At 36.7% G+C, this 16,789-nt stretch overlaps 2 protein-coding genes across 4 annotated transcripts in view; both read right to left on the reverse strand.

The window, feature by feature from the left end:
- LOC134796199 (glutathione hydrolase 1 proenzyme-like) overlaps positions 1-16,789 on the reverse strand; it is a 58,717-nt gene that overhangs the window by 19,147 nt on the left and 22,781 nt on the right. Inside the window, exons 1-3 of one of the 3 annotated variants that reach the window (XM_063768225.1) lie at positions 14,483-14,613; positions 11,900-12,118; positions 2,893-3,113 (exon numbers count right to left, since the gene is read on the reverse strand). In XM_063768225.1, coding sequence (XP_063624295.1) covers positions 2,893-3,113; positions 11,900-12,118; positions 14,483-14,589 — 547 coding nt within the window. In that variant the 5' untranslated portion in view covers positions 14,590-14,613. Of the gene's footprint in view, positions 1-2,892; positions 3,114-11,899; positions 12,119-12,909; positions 13,303-14,482; positions 14,614-16,789 lie in introns of those variants that run through there. The other 2 variants (XM_063768224.1, XM_063768226.1) reach the window with 2 other exon arrangements.
- LOC134796239 (nuclear protein 1) lies at positions 6,935-7,673 on the reverse strand. The gene has a single exon (XM_063768286.1). It carries the CDS (start codon positions 7,559-7,561, stop codon positions 7,361-7,363), a length of 201 nt encoding a protein of 66 aa, XP_063624356.1. The 5' UTR covers positions 7,562-7,673; the 3' UTR covers positions 6,935-7,360.

Genomic DNA, 16,789 nt, shown 5'->3' on the forward strand with positions numbered 1-16,789 from the left:
GCCAAAAATTACGGTTTACAGGCGGTACAGAAACTAACGGAATACCATGGAAAAAAATATCCGTAAATTTAACCAAAGAAAAAAAAAAACCGGTCAATAGCGAGTCGAACTCGCGTCCCAAGGGTTCCGTACTGCACACATTTTCGAACGAGCGAGCAAAGCGAAGTTCATAAGTATATTCAACTGTTCATTCAATTTTTCCACACACGGCTGGCTATCTTTAATTTTGTTCGAAGTTCGCAAATTGCTGGCATCTCACTCTGTCACTCTAATTACGGTTTCATTGGAGTAAAAGAGAAATCCCCGCAATTTGCGAACTTCGGTGTTCGCGGTAGACCCACTGATATACGGCAGTTCAGCCTTCTCATTTAGCTACTCGTACTTAAACCAATTATTTGTTCTGTTTGAGCACTAACCTCCTAAAGATCATCCTTCGACCTTGCGTGGAGGCGCACCTCTCTTGGATGCTTTAGGCCTTCGGCCCAACGCAGAGCTCGGCCTTCGACCTTCGCACTAGCTGTCCACACCACGTTTCACGTAAATCATTTGCGGTTGTAGCCCTGATAGAGCTTATCCGCAATTCTTATTCTTAAGTCCGGCTCACGCTTAATTGCAGACTTCTTACACGTTTTTCCTATAATCTATAGGTATCGGGCCCAATCGCTTAACAAAAGATAGAACAAAATCGACGATCTCCTTTGCAGGAAGCATGCACATGTCGGAGGCTCCGGGCCTTCGACCTTCGCATCAAGACACTTGTACTATAATTGTTCTGTGTTTGAACACTAACCTCCCGCAACTCGGCCTTCGGCCGTGCGTTTCAAAAAGCTACCAGGGGATGCTTCGGACCTTCGGCCCTACGCGTAGCTCGGCCTTCGGCCTTCGCAAAACCTGTCCACATCGAGTTTAACGTAAACCATTACGGCTGTCCCTAAAACAGCCCAACCGCATTTTTTTTCTTAAGTCCGACTCACGCTTGACTCTAGATTTCTAATAGGTTTTCCTGTCATCTAGAGGTAAAGAACTATTTAGTGTATTTTTTTTCAAAATTTTAGACCCAGTAGTATCGGAGTTTAGGGGGGGGGATGGTCATTTTTTGCCTATTTTCTTAAATAACTTCTAAACTATTTCATATAAAATTATAAAAAAAATATATTTAAGATCCTCAAAATAAGCCCTTTCATTCAATATGTAACACGATATGGTTTGCAAAACTTTGTTTTTTAATTTTATCATATTCCCCCTAAAAGAGCCCCCTATGCTTAAAATTCATTTGTTTTTATTACATGTCCGTCTTTGGGTCACAGACTTCCATATGTGTACCAAATTTCAACTTAATTGGTCCAGTAGTTTTCGAGCAAATAGGCTGTGACAGACGGACAGACGGACAGACAGACGTACGAGTGATCCTATAAGGGTTCCGTTTTTTCCTTTTGAGTTACGGAACCCTAAAAACCCAAAGACTTATTAATTTGATACATTAAATAACTGTATAGAATTACGGAACACGGTAGGCACTTATAATAAAATATACAGATAAATGTAAAATAACCGCATTCATTTATTTTTGTTATTCGGCACAAAATAACGGAGTAAACAATACCTACAAAAATACATTAAGTACCTATTGTTCTCATTCAGTTACATTTCTACGCCGAACATAATTGTTTAAACAATTGCAGCACAGAGAATAATAGTTATAATGATAAATAAAATTTATTACAAATGTTGCAATCCATATACATATCATATGAGTCATACCTAAGAATTATTGCGCATTGTAGATTTCACTATTTCGAATATACCTAATACCTACCTGTTATCAGATCAAAAATAGGCTTGGTATTTAACGTAGAGAGAGGGCTATTTGATATCAAAAATTTTAATAAATAAATCAGGGTTAAGTATTTATTATAGGCAACATTATTACTCCAGTTACTCCCCCATATAAATGTTATTTTTTACAGCTTGTGAGGTGAGTGCAATATTCGGAAATGTCGAAGTGTAATGAAGCATTTTATTTTTATTAAACTACTTAACTTCGGCAATTCAAATAGTTTATCCTAGGTTCACTTATTTATTGTACAAAAGATAGTCTTCTGTCTTCCTTTATGTAGGTAGCAGTGGCGGCGCGTCAAACATATCCATAGGCAAGCCGGGGCTAATTTGGCTTACATATATCCTTATCAACTATGCTCTAACGTCCAAAAACAGGCAAGCCGGTGGGAATCGGCTTTTATGGACGCGCCGCCACTGGTACCTACTAACTCCTTAGTACCTTGGTTCCTTTATTATTGTCGGCCAAGGCAATCGATCTATATCCGCACTACTCACTTTATCTGTATATTCAACAATAAAATTTAAAAGTCAATCGTATCGTCGCCCCCGTCACGCTCCCGCGTGTTTTATCGTCTCCTCTAACTGACCTACAAGACATTATTTTATGTCTGAGCTGTAGAAAGTATTCGGGTTAATATGGGACCGATTTTAGGATACAAGGTCATAATATTAGAGCGAATTTACAATACGAATACAACAGAACACAATAGTTATTTGAAATACAAGCGTGGAACTTCCAAACGAGTGGCGATATTATATTATTATTGTATAAAACATGAGATAATGCCAGATTTTATTAAATATGTAGTATTAGTAATTAATCACATGTCTAAATGAAGGACTTTCAGAGCATCTACTTTATTAATACTCTGCATTTGTACCTTGTAACGTACACACAAACATGATACACATGGTAGATGTAAACACCAGGTATTTTTTTTTGCTAATGAGGTCGTACAGTCAGCAGCAGAAGTTGCTAAGCGGGCGAGGTGTTCAAAATAACCTTGACACGCTCTTATTCTCTTAACAACATTTTTACCAAAACAAAATTACCTTTAGAGGCTTTAGAGGCGTCTCCTTTGAACATGTCTCTCGTAGCGGCTAGAGGCGCTGTTTCCCTGGCGTTGACGGTGTACGCTTTCTCTTCATCCCTGATGTAGACCGTCATGAAAAACCCGCCGCCGAGACCCATGCTCTGCTGGTTGAGGAACCCGTTGCAAAACATGGCGGCGATCGCGGCGTCCACTGCTGACCCATTTTGGGCGAGGATTTGTCTGTGAATGGGAAAGAACCTTGTACAAATAAAGTCTAATGTGAAGAAACTAGCGAAGAAATGCAGAGATACCTTCTTATTTCATAACTCACATTAGGTTATATACCGGGTGTGGCCTGTAACGTAACATGGGCAAATAATTAAAACATAGATTGTACTCCTCAAACGGTAACACTTTTGTTCAACAACTTTAAAAAATTACGTAGGTTATAGACTCCTTATTTTTCATACAAAATAAATATTATATTCAATGGACGCCATCGCCACGCCATATCATTGTGACTGACGTTGCTTGTCACGCCTTAAACATAACAAAATTCGCAATAAGTACATTGCGTCTTAGAATAAACTTTAAAGTGTATTAAAAATCAAACCACAAGTTATTTTTAAAAGTTGCTGAACAAATGTTGGTCAGTATGAGGAGTACAGCCTACAGTTTAATTTTTTGCTCGTATTACGGGCCACACCCGGTATTAGCATGGGGGCTATAATATCAGACCTCTTGTTGTTATACTGCTACGAGTTAGGGGTTGTGCACAAATCACGCGAGATACGATGGGGGAGGGGGTCACGAAAAAATCACGATAGATCACGTTGGGGGAGGGGGGTTATAAAGGAAACCTCACGTGTATTTTTCTACAGTGAACGAAACTAAGAAAAAAAGACCTACCACATAAGTAGATACTTTTTCTCGGTTTCTTTAAACATAGATCTTCACTCTGCACTTCAAAATAGCGAGTCTATTAAACGAAAATATAAAAATAAACACGAATTTCTATGTAAGTACAAGACAGTTTATCTTAAAATTAGGTCGAATGAAAAAAAAACAAAAAAATACACGTGAGGTTGTGTGGGGGGAGGGGGGTTGCCAAAAACCTCACCAAATATCACCAAGGGGGAGGGGGGGTCAAAAAGTAGCCGAAAACACCTCGCGTGATTTGTGCACAACCCCTTATGGGGAAGTTGGGGCTGGTGATGAAGATCTCTAGCGACATAGAGCATTGTGTTAAAAAAAGCGCATAGAGCTCTAGAGCGCATTGTGTTGAAAAAAAGCTATGATTACAGATTTTTTATACTTGATTGAAACATGCTGTGGAAAAAGTTTTTGTTTACACAGAATATACAGAAATACAGAATAAAACACTTCTGTTTTTCTGTGTGTGTATGATCCTGATCGTAAATGCATAGTTTAGGAACTACAAGTACAGTGTAAAGAACTACATTTAAGATAGGTACCTATGTTAGATAATAATAAAATAGGCAGGCACCAATTCTATAAGTCACAGGTGCCCATTTAATTACGAAAAGTACGATGACCGCAAGTCGTGGGCACTCTAGGCGATGCGTAAAAAAATTGCTCTCAAAATGGTCCGTTATCGTTTTAATATCGTAAGTGCGATCAGCGTATGGCAACTAGTTTTAATACAGGCACGTTTTTTGTAGAAAAGGCTTTTTGTTGCTACCTGGCAACATGTATGTTTATGCTTGTGTATTTCTTATGATTGTATTGTGTTCGTAGAGGTACCTAATTTTATCATCTATACCTATGCCACATGTTTTTGCACCGCCTACAACTTATCTGCTTTGCCTAAAGGTTGACTGGTAGAGAATGCCTTATGGCATTAAGTTGTGAAGCTAAGCGCGAGCGGTGCGTCTCTGTTTCAGCTTGGGCAAAAATACTTTCATAATAGGTAAATATGTAAAGGTGTTCTTCAGTACAGGGAGCATTTCTCAACCGATTCTCTTGGGAGTATATTGTGAGTAGGTTAGTTAATTATACTATAGATTTTTTTGTCGATTCAATTTTAGGAAACTTTCAAAATGGCGGAGCCGTGGGGGTTTGCCAGATCTATCTACGATGATTCGAGCCGGAGATCTCCTGCTTCGAATGCAGGTTCACTGTCACTAAATACTAGGCTAGGCCGTACCTATGTACCTACTTAAATAATCTCGTCAACTTTATTTAAAACCACGACTAAAGCCAGGGATAGACTAGTGTCACACGTGTCGTGGGACATTTGTCGCCTTGTCTATCCCTGGCTTAAGTATCTTCTAATGATGATTGATGTCCTACTGATGATCCTCTGAGATTTTTTTAGTGACAGTCCCACACGAAGAACACACTTAGAGAACACGGGACGGTTTCAAAAGTCAGTCTTAATGTAGACTGACAGATGAAATAACTGCTTTTTCTAAAATGTATAAAAAAATGTAGTAAGTAGAAGTTTTGTTAAAAGGTTTCCTCGCTCTATTTTCTTATCTACTTATTACAATTTCTAGCATCGAAAACTAGTACCAGACATAAATAATTATGTTAATTGAATGTTGATGCCAAGTTTCATGTAATTTAAGTAAAAATTAGAGCTAGCCTAACATCGATTTTTAAGCTAATTTCGATTTCATTTTCTTTATTGTCCTGAGGAAAAATGCTCCTTGAAACTTCTTTGAAAATTGGGTTATTCCCACTAGTTACCACCAACTCGGTTTGGTTTTTATTAGTATTGAACAATTTTGGTGGTAACTACTGGGAATCAAAATTTCCACCCCATGTGGTAAAAACCACCAACTCGGTTTGGTGGTAACTACCTACTGGGAATTTTTATTCCCAGTAGTCACCAGCACGTTACCAGTGGTAAAAACATCCCAGTAATTACCACTGGTAATAACTTGGTGGTAACTAGTCGGCATAACCCTGAAAATTATTTACGCAACACGGTAGCGAGTTTTTTCGCTTGAATGTTTTTGTTTTGTAAGTAGTCCTGGGTTTTCTTATATTTTACATGGCTTGTATACTAATAGGAAATCACATAAATTGGCTTACGATAAAGCATGGTTATAAATATATTTACCTACAGTATTTTATGGTTTAGAAATCGTTAACAGTTATGATAACTAAATGTCACGTTTTGCGACACGTACCATTTATAAATTGAATTTAAAACATTGTATTTTTTGTTGCAAATTCAATTACGAGATATTTATATCTAGGAGGCCTATTAGTATTTACAATTATACTTAATAAGTAACGGAAAATTATATCAATTGTGCCCTGCATTTTATGTACTGTACAAACATTAGTTATCTAAATAGGTTTTCGTAAAAGGGCAAACGTAGTAGATATTTATATTAACTAATATTAACGTAAAAGTAGATATTTAAATGCAAGTAAGTATTAGCTACCGGTGAATATTTTATTTAAATTAAGAAGATACCTACCCATGAAGAGTCTACCCACACGATGCTTCGATGCTAATGTTTTCTTAAAATATACAGAGGGCAGGGGCCGCTTTAAGAAAAACATTCGTAAATGTTAACACTAAATATATATTTTTTAATGCGGCAATCATTAGCCGCGTACAATAACTACATACATGTATTATTTACCCCGTTATAATATACTTAAACATCATTAACACCTACCTAAACAGAGACGAGTTTATAAGCAGATTCTAAGTTGGCAACAAGTCTCCTACTTGACTCAGTAGGGTAATATGCATCGCTGCACTATTGATTATACACCTCGGGCGCTTTATCGATCGCCCTTGCAACCACTTATAACCTAGACAATAAACTGACCTGTAGGTTATATAAGCTGTTCTTTGTTATGTTATCATCACGCGATAATGTAGCTATAGCTACGGCGCAAAATAATACAATATAATACTGATAGCGGCAAGGCCAGAGACGCGCCGCCGCCTCGGATTGTGCTTCAAGGTTGTTTTTGTGTATAAACAGCTAGCGTAGGCGGATAAAAACATAACAAAGAGCAAAGACAAGTAAGACAACGACCTCGCACATTTTCCGGCTAAAAAAACAACAGCATAATCGTAAATCATATCTTTATTAAACCTTAAATTATTATTACAGTCCTTTGAGCATCCTACCCCAAACATATACAGGGAGAAAACCCAAATTTAAAAGTAATAAACTAACTAGGAATTAATAACACAGCAAGATGAGCTCTATAACAAGCTCGGTTTTAGTTTGAGATCAGATCTGGGAACGGTGGTGTGTCCAAAATAGATTTACCGGTGGCCTTGGGCCCTGGGCCCGGCACGTCCGACGACCTCGCCCGCTGCTGCTGGCGAAGTGGCACCCCTGCGTGAGCAGGAAGCGCCAAGGATGCTCCACTGATCTCGACGAGGCCTACCAGAGCTCTCCTCGGGTATCCGCCTTTAACGTTCTCCATTCGTTCTGCATATCGACGTCCCAATTACAAGCCAAAGTCGTTTTTTTAATCCGGAATGTTCAGTGCTTGCTGCCCTTCTTGTTTTTCTCTGTGTTCGCTAGCTTCGTGACGATCTTTCTAGAATGGCCGCACGGGTCGGAGTGGTTCTGGTGCTCGCTCACCTCGCGCTTCGATCGCTGCTTGCCGCTGTGTCCAGAGAAGATGTGTTTGTCTTGTTCGAAGTTGTAGTGGTCGTATTCGTCGAAGAAGGCTTCAGACATGGTTGCGATGTGGATTTTCTTTTGTTTTGAATTAGGTAATACACTGGTTGCGCGTGCAACGTTGCTTGGTTGGGTATTCTGGCTTGAATGTTCGGTGCGGGCGGAGGTGGGCGCTTATATACCGTCGCGAGACACGTCACTGACCGCATGCGCGTCGATAACGATGAAGCTTCGCGATTGGTCGATGCAGCCGGCGACCCGGTTATGAAAGAGTTTGTTTATAAATGCGTATGTGGGTACCTATGTAGTCACGTTATATACCTGTGTGCGCCGGTGTGTCACACCACATCAAGAATTATAAACACCTTAATATTTCCGAAGTCACGTTCACATAATTTAGCATAATTATTTTAGATTCACTAAGAATTTATATCACGTCGGGTATTTATAAAAAACATTGTTTGGTTGGCGGTTACTTAATCATCGGCCTAGATTGGTTTAAAAATAAGACGTTTGTATACAGGGTGAGCAATCCACATGGACGATATGTTACTTACTTACCTACTGTAGGTACTGCATTCTGCAAGCCAGAAGGTAATGCATAAGGTAATCTGCATCAATATTACATTCGATTTGTTATCGAAAATAGTAATTAATACATTAAAACTTAAGTAGTACTATACGTAATATCAGTAAGTAGGTAGGTACATACGTATTTCTGACAAAAGTGATTCTTAAAATAATTTGGCTAAACATTTTCACATATACATTTTACAGTAGGTATGTACTTAATGCCTGAATAAAATAAATATTCCTAGCTTTAAATGCTACTACAGGAATGAAAAACTATTTCCCTAGTATTTCACAGGTAAACTTTAATTATAAGTCAATATTATTAATTTTCCTGGTTTTCCATAAACTTTGTTATAGATACATAGAAAATTAATTGATTAATGTTGCAATTTTTTCGTATATTGATATAATAATATATGCTTTCAGTCCTGGCTTTTTTGGGTTTGGTAGATTGATACATAAATATTTTTTCTTACTTTTCATACGTTGTCTTTTTTTATTCCGATTGCCTCAAATTCAAAATTAATTGAATCGTTAATAAAAGGTAAACCTTAGATTCTTAAACATGTTAATTGTTAACCTCCTTGGTATACAATTAATTGCTCGTTTTAAGTAGCTCTCAAATAGATATATTTTAATGTAAGTATTTAAAAAAAGACCAAAAAAAATGACCTTATCGAGGGTTATTATTTCGTGCTTTGGTAAACAAAAAGAAGTTTAGCAAAGTGTATGCTGTAGGTATAGAAATGACTATAAAATATCGACTTATGAACTTGTTAGCATATACATACGTTAGTATTATATGTATCAGTATGCTAATGTAAACCGACACTCCACACACACGTACTAAATCTCGTTAACAAGATGAATGGATCGGTGCAGTTAATCTGATTTTATAATATTAGTTCGTATATGGCTTAGTAGGTTATCTATTTATAAATATTATATAGGTACCTACCTATAGTTTCATAAGAACATTGTAGGTAGGTATTACTCTAACATAAAAGGCTTTATGCCTGAAATTAAATTTTGAATTGAATACCTATCTTTAAATTATCTGGGTAGGTACTGTGTTCAAATAAAAGAAAGTAAAGAAAAACATATAGCATAATTATTCCAAAATCGTTAATTTGCACTAAACATACATAATCATATCGGCAGCTCTGAAGATCCTATTTTATTGACCTTCGATTGATCCCGGCTGAAAACGACACCCTGTATGTAAAATTGACTTACGGCCGATTGACAATGCGCAACATAAGCCGTTGAAGGAACCTTGATGTTAGAAACATAATGTTCTTCTAATCTCGAAGAGCTCCAGTAAGTTTTTTTTTTAATTTAACCTCTAAGGGTGTGTGGCGAAGACACGTGCGGAGGCTAGTAGGCACCTCATAAAATAATGTTAACATAATTATGCCGGTACAATGGGTTTGGTAATAACTATTGTTATTGTAGAAACAGACATTATTACATTTCAATGAATGTAGGTTAAGCAATAATCAGTATACACTCTAGTAGTTTCTGAACGGTAGGTACTTATCTATAGGTAAGTAACGTCATTGATATAAGAATAACTCGAATAAACAAATATACTTATACTAATGAGTTTTTTTTAAAGTAATTACACAGTTTGGTCGACGCAGTGACCAACGGCTGCTTTTTTTGTGAAGGGAATGGTGTCGGGGCCGAAAGGGCCACCACCACACCACCAAGGACGAAAGGGAAAGGAAATTTACAGAGATAAGGAATAGAGAAAAGCAAAGAATAGAGAAGAGAAGTTAACTCGTAGCGAAACAATAACGCCATTGAGAATGTTATGAGATAGTTGCAGGAGTTACCTACTAAAACTAATGAGGTTAAAGCACTATAATATAGATACCATGACAAGGTTATATACCACCTACAATACATTGGATGGTATTTAAAATAAATAAAAATAATTGATTTGTCGTACAAAATGCGAGGTTGATAGGTACCTGGTAAGTACAATGTTTTAATGTCTGCAACTCCAGGGGTGTTACATGCGCGTTGCCGACCTTTTAAAAACCTGTAGATACACTCCTTTTTTGAACCGCATACTGTAACCCTCTGTTATAGATGATATTGTTTAGTGTTTAAAGTCTCCCTAATCACCCTGTATGGTAGTTAATAGTGAATAGGGGTCATCCATTAATTACGTCACACGAATTTCTAGGTTTTTTTACCCCTCCCCCCCTCCTTGTCACACTTAGTCACATTTGGCAAACCCCTCCCCCCTGGTGTGACGTCACATTTCCTCAAAGAAATCGGCAAATATTTATTTAAAATTTTATCGAAATATTTTTGATAAAAGAATTATTAGTAATTTTATAACCCAATACTGATTAAGAAATAAAATTAAACGAATAAAAACGATTATCGTTTCAATAACTTTTTATTTAACTGTACAGCGATTAAATAATTTAAATAAATTTTCGATTACTGATGAAGTTAAAGTGACATCACAAAGTTTGTGACTCCCCCCTCCCCCTAGTCACAACATGTCACATTTTCTTGACCCCCTCCCTCCCCCTAAACGTGTGATGTAATTAATGGATGACCCCAATGGGGTTGGCAACTGTCAAAGTTTTGCATAGATGGCGCCATCATAGCTTGCCTCTTTTTCTATGAGATTTGGCTTAAAGGGCTGGCATCCAGGGTATTAAAAAAACAAAAATTTGACACAATTCTAGGGATTGACAGGGCAAGCTATGATGGCGCCATCTGCTAAAAACTTCCACCGGCCAACCCCATTATCTGGGAGACCGAAACATATAAAACTCAAAAATACGCGTTTGCCCAGAGATAAGACCTAGCTAGATCGATTTTTCGCCCCCGAAACCCCCCATATAGCAAATTCCATCGAAATCGTTAGAGTCGTTTCCGAGATCCCCGAAATATAATATATATAAATAAATAAATATACAAGAATTGCTCGTTTAATTTAAAGGTATAAGATGAAATCACGTTAGTGCCAGTTAGTTTATCATTAATATTCGACATCTGTTTTTGACCTTATCGATATTTAAATATCAAGATTAAACAACGCAGTTTCTAAATTTAGTTTTGAATCATTCAAGTTAGCAAAGAAAATAGGCCGTCCAAGTGTTATATTACAAAAGCAATATTGCAGTAATACCCCTCTTACTGCAATGTTCTCCCGCCAGAGTGCAGCACTAGCACATATTGTAAACCATAGGTCATATACCTACCTACCTTAAACAGTTTTTGGACAAGTTTTAATTCACTGTGACTTTGATGCATCAATGTAATGCGCTCGAATATGCAAGAGTGATAGAGAGGCAGATAACGAAATTTCGATTTTCGTCTTTCGCGGTAGGCCCTCAGTTTGTGCTAGTAGCGCCCTCTACGCAGAGTTTTGCGTAATATTCCCTATTGGCCATTTTCGACCCCGTACAACAACAACAAATTAAGGGGTTGTGCACAAATCACGCGAGGTGTTTTCGGCTACTTTTTTACCTCCCCCTCCCCCTTGCTGATATTTGGTGAGGTTTTTACCCCCCTACCCCACTCCCTCACATAACTTCACGTGTATTTTTTGGAATTTTTTCTATCCGACCGGTCAAGGCCACGCGCTACAAAATTTCGTAAAATAGATTCGCTATTTTGAAGTGGGGCGTGAATATTTATGTTTAACAAAACCGAGAAAAAGTAGGAAAATACACGTGAGGTCTCCTTACACCCGCCCTCCCCCGTCGTGATTTTTTCGTGACCCCCACCCTATCGAGCCTCGCGGGATTGTGCACAAGCCCAAACCTGCATAAAATTATTCATTTTCAAACTTACCTCCCAATTTCTGAACAAGGAGGCGCATCAGTGCACACTGCCGCCTTCTTGAACACATGAAGCCAAGAAGCCGAAGGTTTCAACGGCTCCACCGGGTCCGGAGGCTCGGTGCTCTGTTTCTTGATGTTGGAGTTGCTGATGATGAACCCGCAGAACGCCGCGATCACCAGGAGGAGCGCTAGCGAGCCGATGATCACCTTGGTCTTGAATTTACTCGGCCTGTGGACAAGGTGAGACTTGTAGCGCCATCTGTTGTTGAGTAGTGGAACTAATAAGCAGACATAAATTTTATAGCATTTTCGGTGCAGCGGAGTGGTGTTAACGGAATTATTTTTTTGTGTACCTACTACCTACCTATTTTATTTTGTATAACCTTAAAACGTGTTTTTAATCGATTATCTATAGTTTATTACAAATAAAAACAATGACACTAAATCAATCTATTTCTTATTATACCTAATACCTATATGCGGTATTGGTAATAGCAAGTAATAGGCAACCTAAGGTAATATAATATTAATAATAAGATTTATCATAAGGTAGGTACCCTACTTTTAGATGTAGATTTTTGTAACTAAAGCATGATCAATTTTACTTAATTAATAAAGGATAAGAGCGAAGTGCAAGAAAAAAGTTCAATGGAAGTTAATTGTACTCGTAACTTTAGACAAATTACAGGTCCTTAACTATGTAGGTACATACAATTTTTTTGCAATTCACTCATTAAGTGTGCATATATTTGACTGTATAAGTATATTATAATTAAGATTCACTGTAATTCTATACGACGAATTTTCTAAATACTATAACAGGTACCTACTTTCTTAACCTTGGTAGGTAGGTGAGTACTAAGTAGAGGAATATCTATTTTTAATTTAAAAAGTGCTTTATGCTACTTGTTTATTAGTTCAGTTTACCTTAGACACAGAGAACCATAGGCATAGAAAACCGTAGGAATCAAAATGTTGCCTATTACGAATTATCTTAATTATAATGATCCTACGACTTACTTCTCAGGAAAGTCATCTTCATCATCATTGACAAAGTTCCCTTGAAATAACGCAAGCCTATTAATAGGTGACACCAATCGGATTGTGTCCATAGGGATATCGTCGGCGTGCGTGCTTATAAAATTCCTCCGGTGTAAGCCATTTCGCAATTGCTCCATTATTTTTGTTTACATAACCCCACACTTGTATTTAAATGCACATCATAACATAACCTAAAACTTGCTAAAACTAAACACCGGTCGATAGTTATACTCGATTTCTTTTTTGGTTTTGCGTTACGTAAACTAAACTAAACATTTTTGATATATTTAAGGTTTCTGCGTATTATTTCATAGTGTTTTAAAGCCGTGGGCCGCGGGCGTAGAGGTTGCAGTGAATTTGCCTGCGGGTACTGTGGAAATCGATACAAACAGCTGGTAGGACCACGTATCTGGAACACTTCGGACGGGATTTCAGGGTGCATAGCCAACGCGAACGAAACGCAACTGTCACTGTCGCACTAGTGGGGAAGAGTGATAGAGAGAGATGACTACGATACGGTACGGAGCGTTAACGATTGGCACGTTGGCTACGCGCCTAGAAGTTTCTTGAACGCTGCGAGTTCGTTGCGTAGCGTAGCCGGGTGAGTGGTCTACAAAGTTCCGTTGCTCGACCATAGATGGCATTAAAGAGTAGATATGTACCTATCTCATGTTTAATTTTTTCATTTATTTTATTAAATTTTCACCGTTAAAACAAGGTTGTTCTTAATATAGGTAGATTGTGTTCCTAAAATATAGTTCATTATACTTATTATTTACGTTGTTATGGCTTTGCTTTATTTAATTTAACAGGCGTCTTTCATGATGATCAGTTAGTACCTACATTTGCCTAGATATCACCAAGATAACTATGCAGCGATTTCAATAGCATAGACTGTGCAAGTGTTATTTATCCGTCATAATTTCATATAAGTTTGACAATTAAAATAACACTTGCACAGTCTATCAAAATAGCTGCAGACTTAACTTGGTCCAACCAATTCGGCACAAGGTAAATCGCAGTTAAGTAGAACATTTCTCAGTGAGTTCGTGCTAAGCTAGAATTTTCCTTCTATGATTCTTGCAATGTAAAGTAGAAACCAAGCTTAGTGAAACGCGATCTTAGCCGTTTTCCTTTAGGAATTTAGTGCGAACATCTTTCATTTCAATGCGATGCATATTATGCAAGTAGGTAAATAAGAGTCGGGAAGAAGTAAGGATGAAACCTAATAAGTATGTAAATTAATAATGAAATATAATTTATTAAGTAGGCACTTATAATATACATATTAAAACTTATACCTACCTTAACTTATATTTATACTTACCTATTTATTTATTATGTGTCAAAAATTCTCCATAATACGTCCCGGAAATCTACATAGATACATTTTTTGTTCTTTTGTCACACAAAGTCTATCAAAAAATGTAACGGAGTAAAAACAATGAAAAAGCTTGTCATTATGAGTAGAAATAAACGCATAAAAAATGGTGTGTACAATTTTGAATAAAATGGCCAAGGTGCTTAATTTCAGAAGCTTAATTTTATTTACCTGTTACTGGAATCCGGTAATTTGATGAGAACATGTCTGTTTGTCCGTCGTTCACTGCCCGGCCTTTTCAATGAACTTTCCCGACGTAACAATTTTTCATCACACATTTTATTAATTTAACATTGGCCTTCTTTTAAAAAAAACAGTAAATAATCACTAAAATGTTGACATTGTCTGTAGATTACCTAATTAACAAAAATAATATTTTAATCCGTTTCCCCTAATAATTTTTTTCAAGGCGGAGGAAAACTTAACAGGTACTTATATACTTATATGTGTACGAATTAAGTACAATATATACAATACATTTACATACCTAGTTAATTTTTGTAACACAAATGAATCAATTAAGTCAAGACTAATCACAGCTTCTTAACTGCGCTTAAAATTACGTAATTTTTTTTGCAATTCACTCATATAATCTATTAACGCACTTCAGTGTGTCATAACATAAAACATTCAGTTTATGTAAATCTCATGCAAAGTTAAAATATTACTTTCACTTACGCCTGCGAGAAACAACGAGCAATTAAACACAAAATACGTTTTTCCTTTAATAGCGATAGAGTTTATCGCTTATGCTACGTATCTTTTTTAAGATTGACACAGGTATAATTTTAGGACAACAATAGTAAGTGGAGAGTTCTTTCCTCTGAAAGTTAATCTTGCTATCCAGTGAGGTAACGCATTAACAACTGTAGTATTTTTCAAACAGCATAGGTACAGTGTCAGATGTCATCTCAATAAAATTCTGCGAGATTTTGTGATTTAAAGTTATTAATTGTATATAACCTTGTCTGATTGACGATCATCGATCGCTTGTGTTGGAGGCCAAGACTCATTTTGGGTCACCGCGCCAACCAAGTAAGTAAGTAAGTAAGTAAGTAAGTAACATTGTCTACACAAAAATTGCGTAGTAAGAGAAAAAGTCAGCAATATGCGTGAAATCCACGCATTGTCACGAATAGAAATCAAACTGTGCTAATTAATTGTCATCATTATGTACGCATTTAATTAAATGCAATTAATAGAAATAATGAAACGAGACACGAATCGTAAATATCTGTGCGTGATTGAGTATAAATTTGAATATTATCTGTATATTTACTAATCTGGCAATACGTGTTTAGGCCATACACGAATTTAGGTACCTATGTAGGTAGTAATTTAACTTTTCTATTACTGATAAAAAGAACACAAAAGGACTTACAAAGGGACTTCCACTTGTATTACAAGTTACAAGCTTTTGAGAAACGGGCCCCTGATGTAAAACAATTGCCCACAATATGGGCTGGGATTAGCCAAAATTACGTCGCGGGCAATTTTGGCTGATAAAGTTTACAATAAGAAAATTGCCTATATTTCTTATCCGAAAATTTCAGGATCAGAAGATAGGTAATGTTGTTTTTTTTTAAATATGACTTTTCTAATATGTTTATGGTCATGTTATGAGCTTAAGATAAACTAACAAATTCTATGGATTATTGTGATCTGAAATAAATGATTATTTAATTTAATTTTAATTATATTCTGCCCCTCATAATATGTTGACCGCTACTCTGACCATACTTTTGGCCGTGCTGCGTCCGGCTATTTCACCAGGAAGCGATGACACCTGTCAATATTCGCTATATTGACAGGTGTCACGATCTAGGAATTTGGTTTCTGTGCCACTTCGTACTCTTCGTACCTTGTAACAGTGACAATAGGTAATATAAGATCTATAAGCTTCATATTGGCGGTCACTGTGGCAATAACAATGTACGAAATGACATATAAATCAAATTCCTTGACTGTACTAGACTGTAAATAATACCAAATAATACTATCTAAGTTTTTTAGCATCTAAGATTTTTATGCTCAAACATAATAAGGATTATATTGTTTTTAAGAACCGTAAACTCAGGTAACTATAGTCACAGATGAATAAATAGTGCTATAGTCCTATAATGCAACCATGGGCCAGTTTTTAATGTTGATTATTAACGAGCCTTTTTGATTTGTATTCGTTACATTTATTTTGGAGCTTAGATATGTACTAATGCTTTATCTATATAGATATTCAAGATGTCAAGATGATTTGAAGAATATTTATAGGTAGGTAGAAGTATTTTATTGGAACTTGAATTATACAACATAGTTATAAGTTGTGGACTAAAGTTACTTGAGTTTCAGAACTGTAAAATGATTACCTTAATTACTTTAAATATCGCGTTTAATTGCGACAATGAACTTATTGAAACCTTGCTCGGGTTATCCAAAGTTGTTCTGCCGTGAGGCCGAATCCGCGTGACTCAAGGAGACATC

This window comes from Cydia splendana, chromosome 13, assembly GCF_910591565.1.
Source record: "Cydia splendana chromosome 13, ilCydSple1.2, whole genome shotgun sequence".
NCBI classification, from domain to species: domain Eukaryota; kingdom Metazoa; phylum Arthropoda; class Insecta; order Lepidoptera; family Tortricidae; genus Cydia; species Cydia splendana.

Bases quoted from the DNA above. Each gene is read 5' to 3' on its own strand.
- LOC134796239 (XM_063768286.1), bottom strand. From the start codon at position 7,561: ATGTCTGAAGCCTTCTTCGACGAATACGACCACTACAACTTCGAACAA.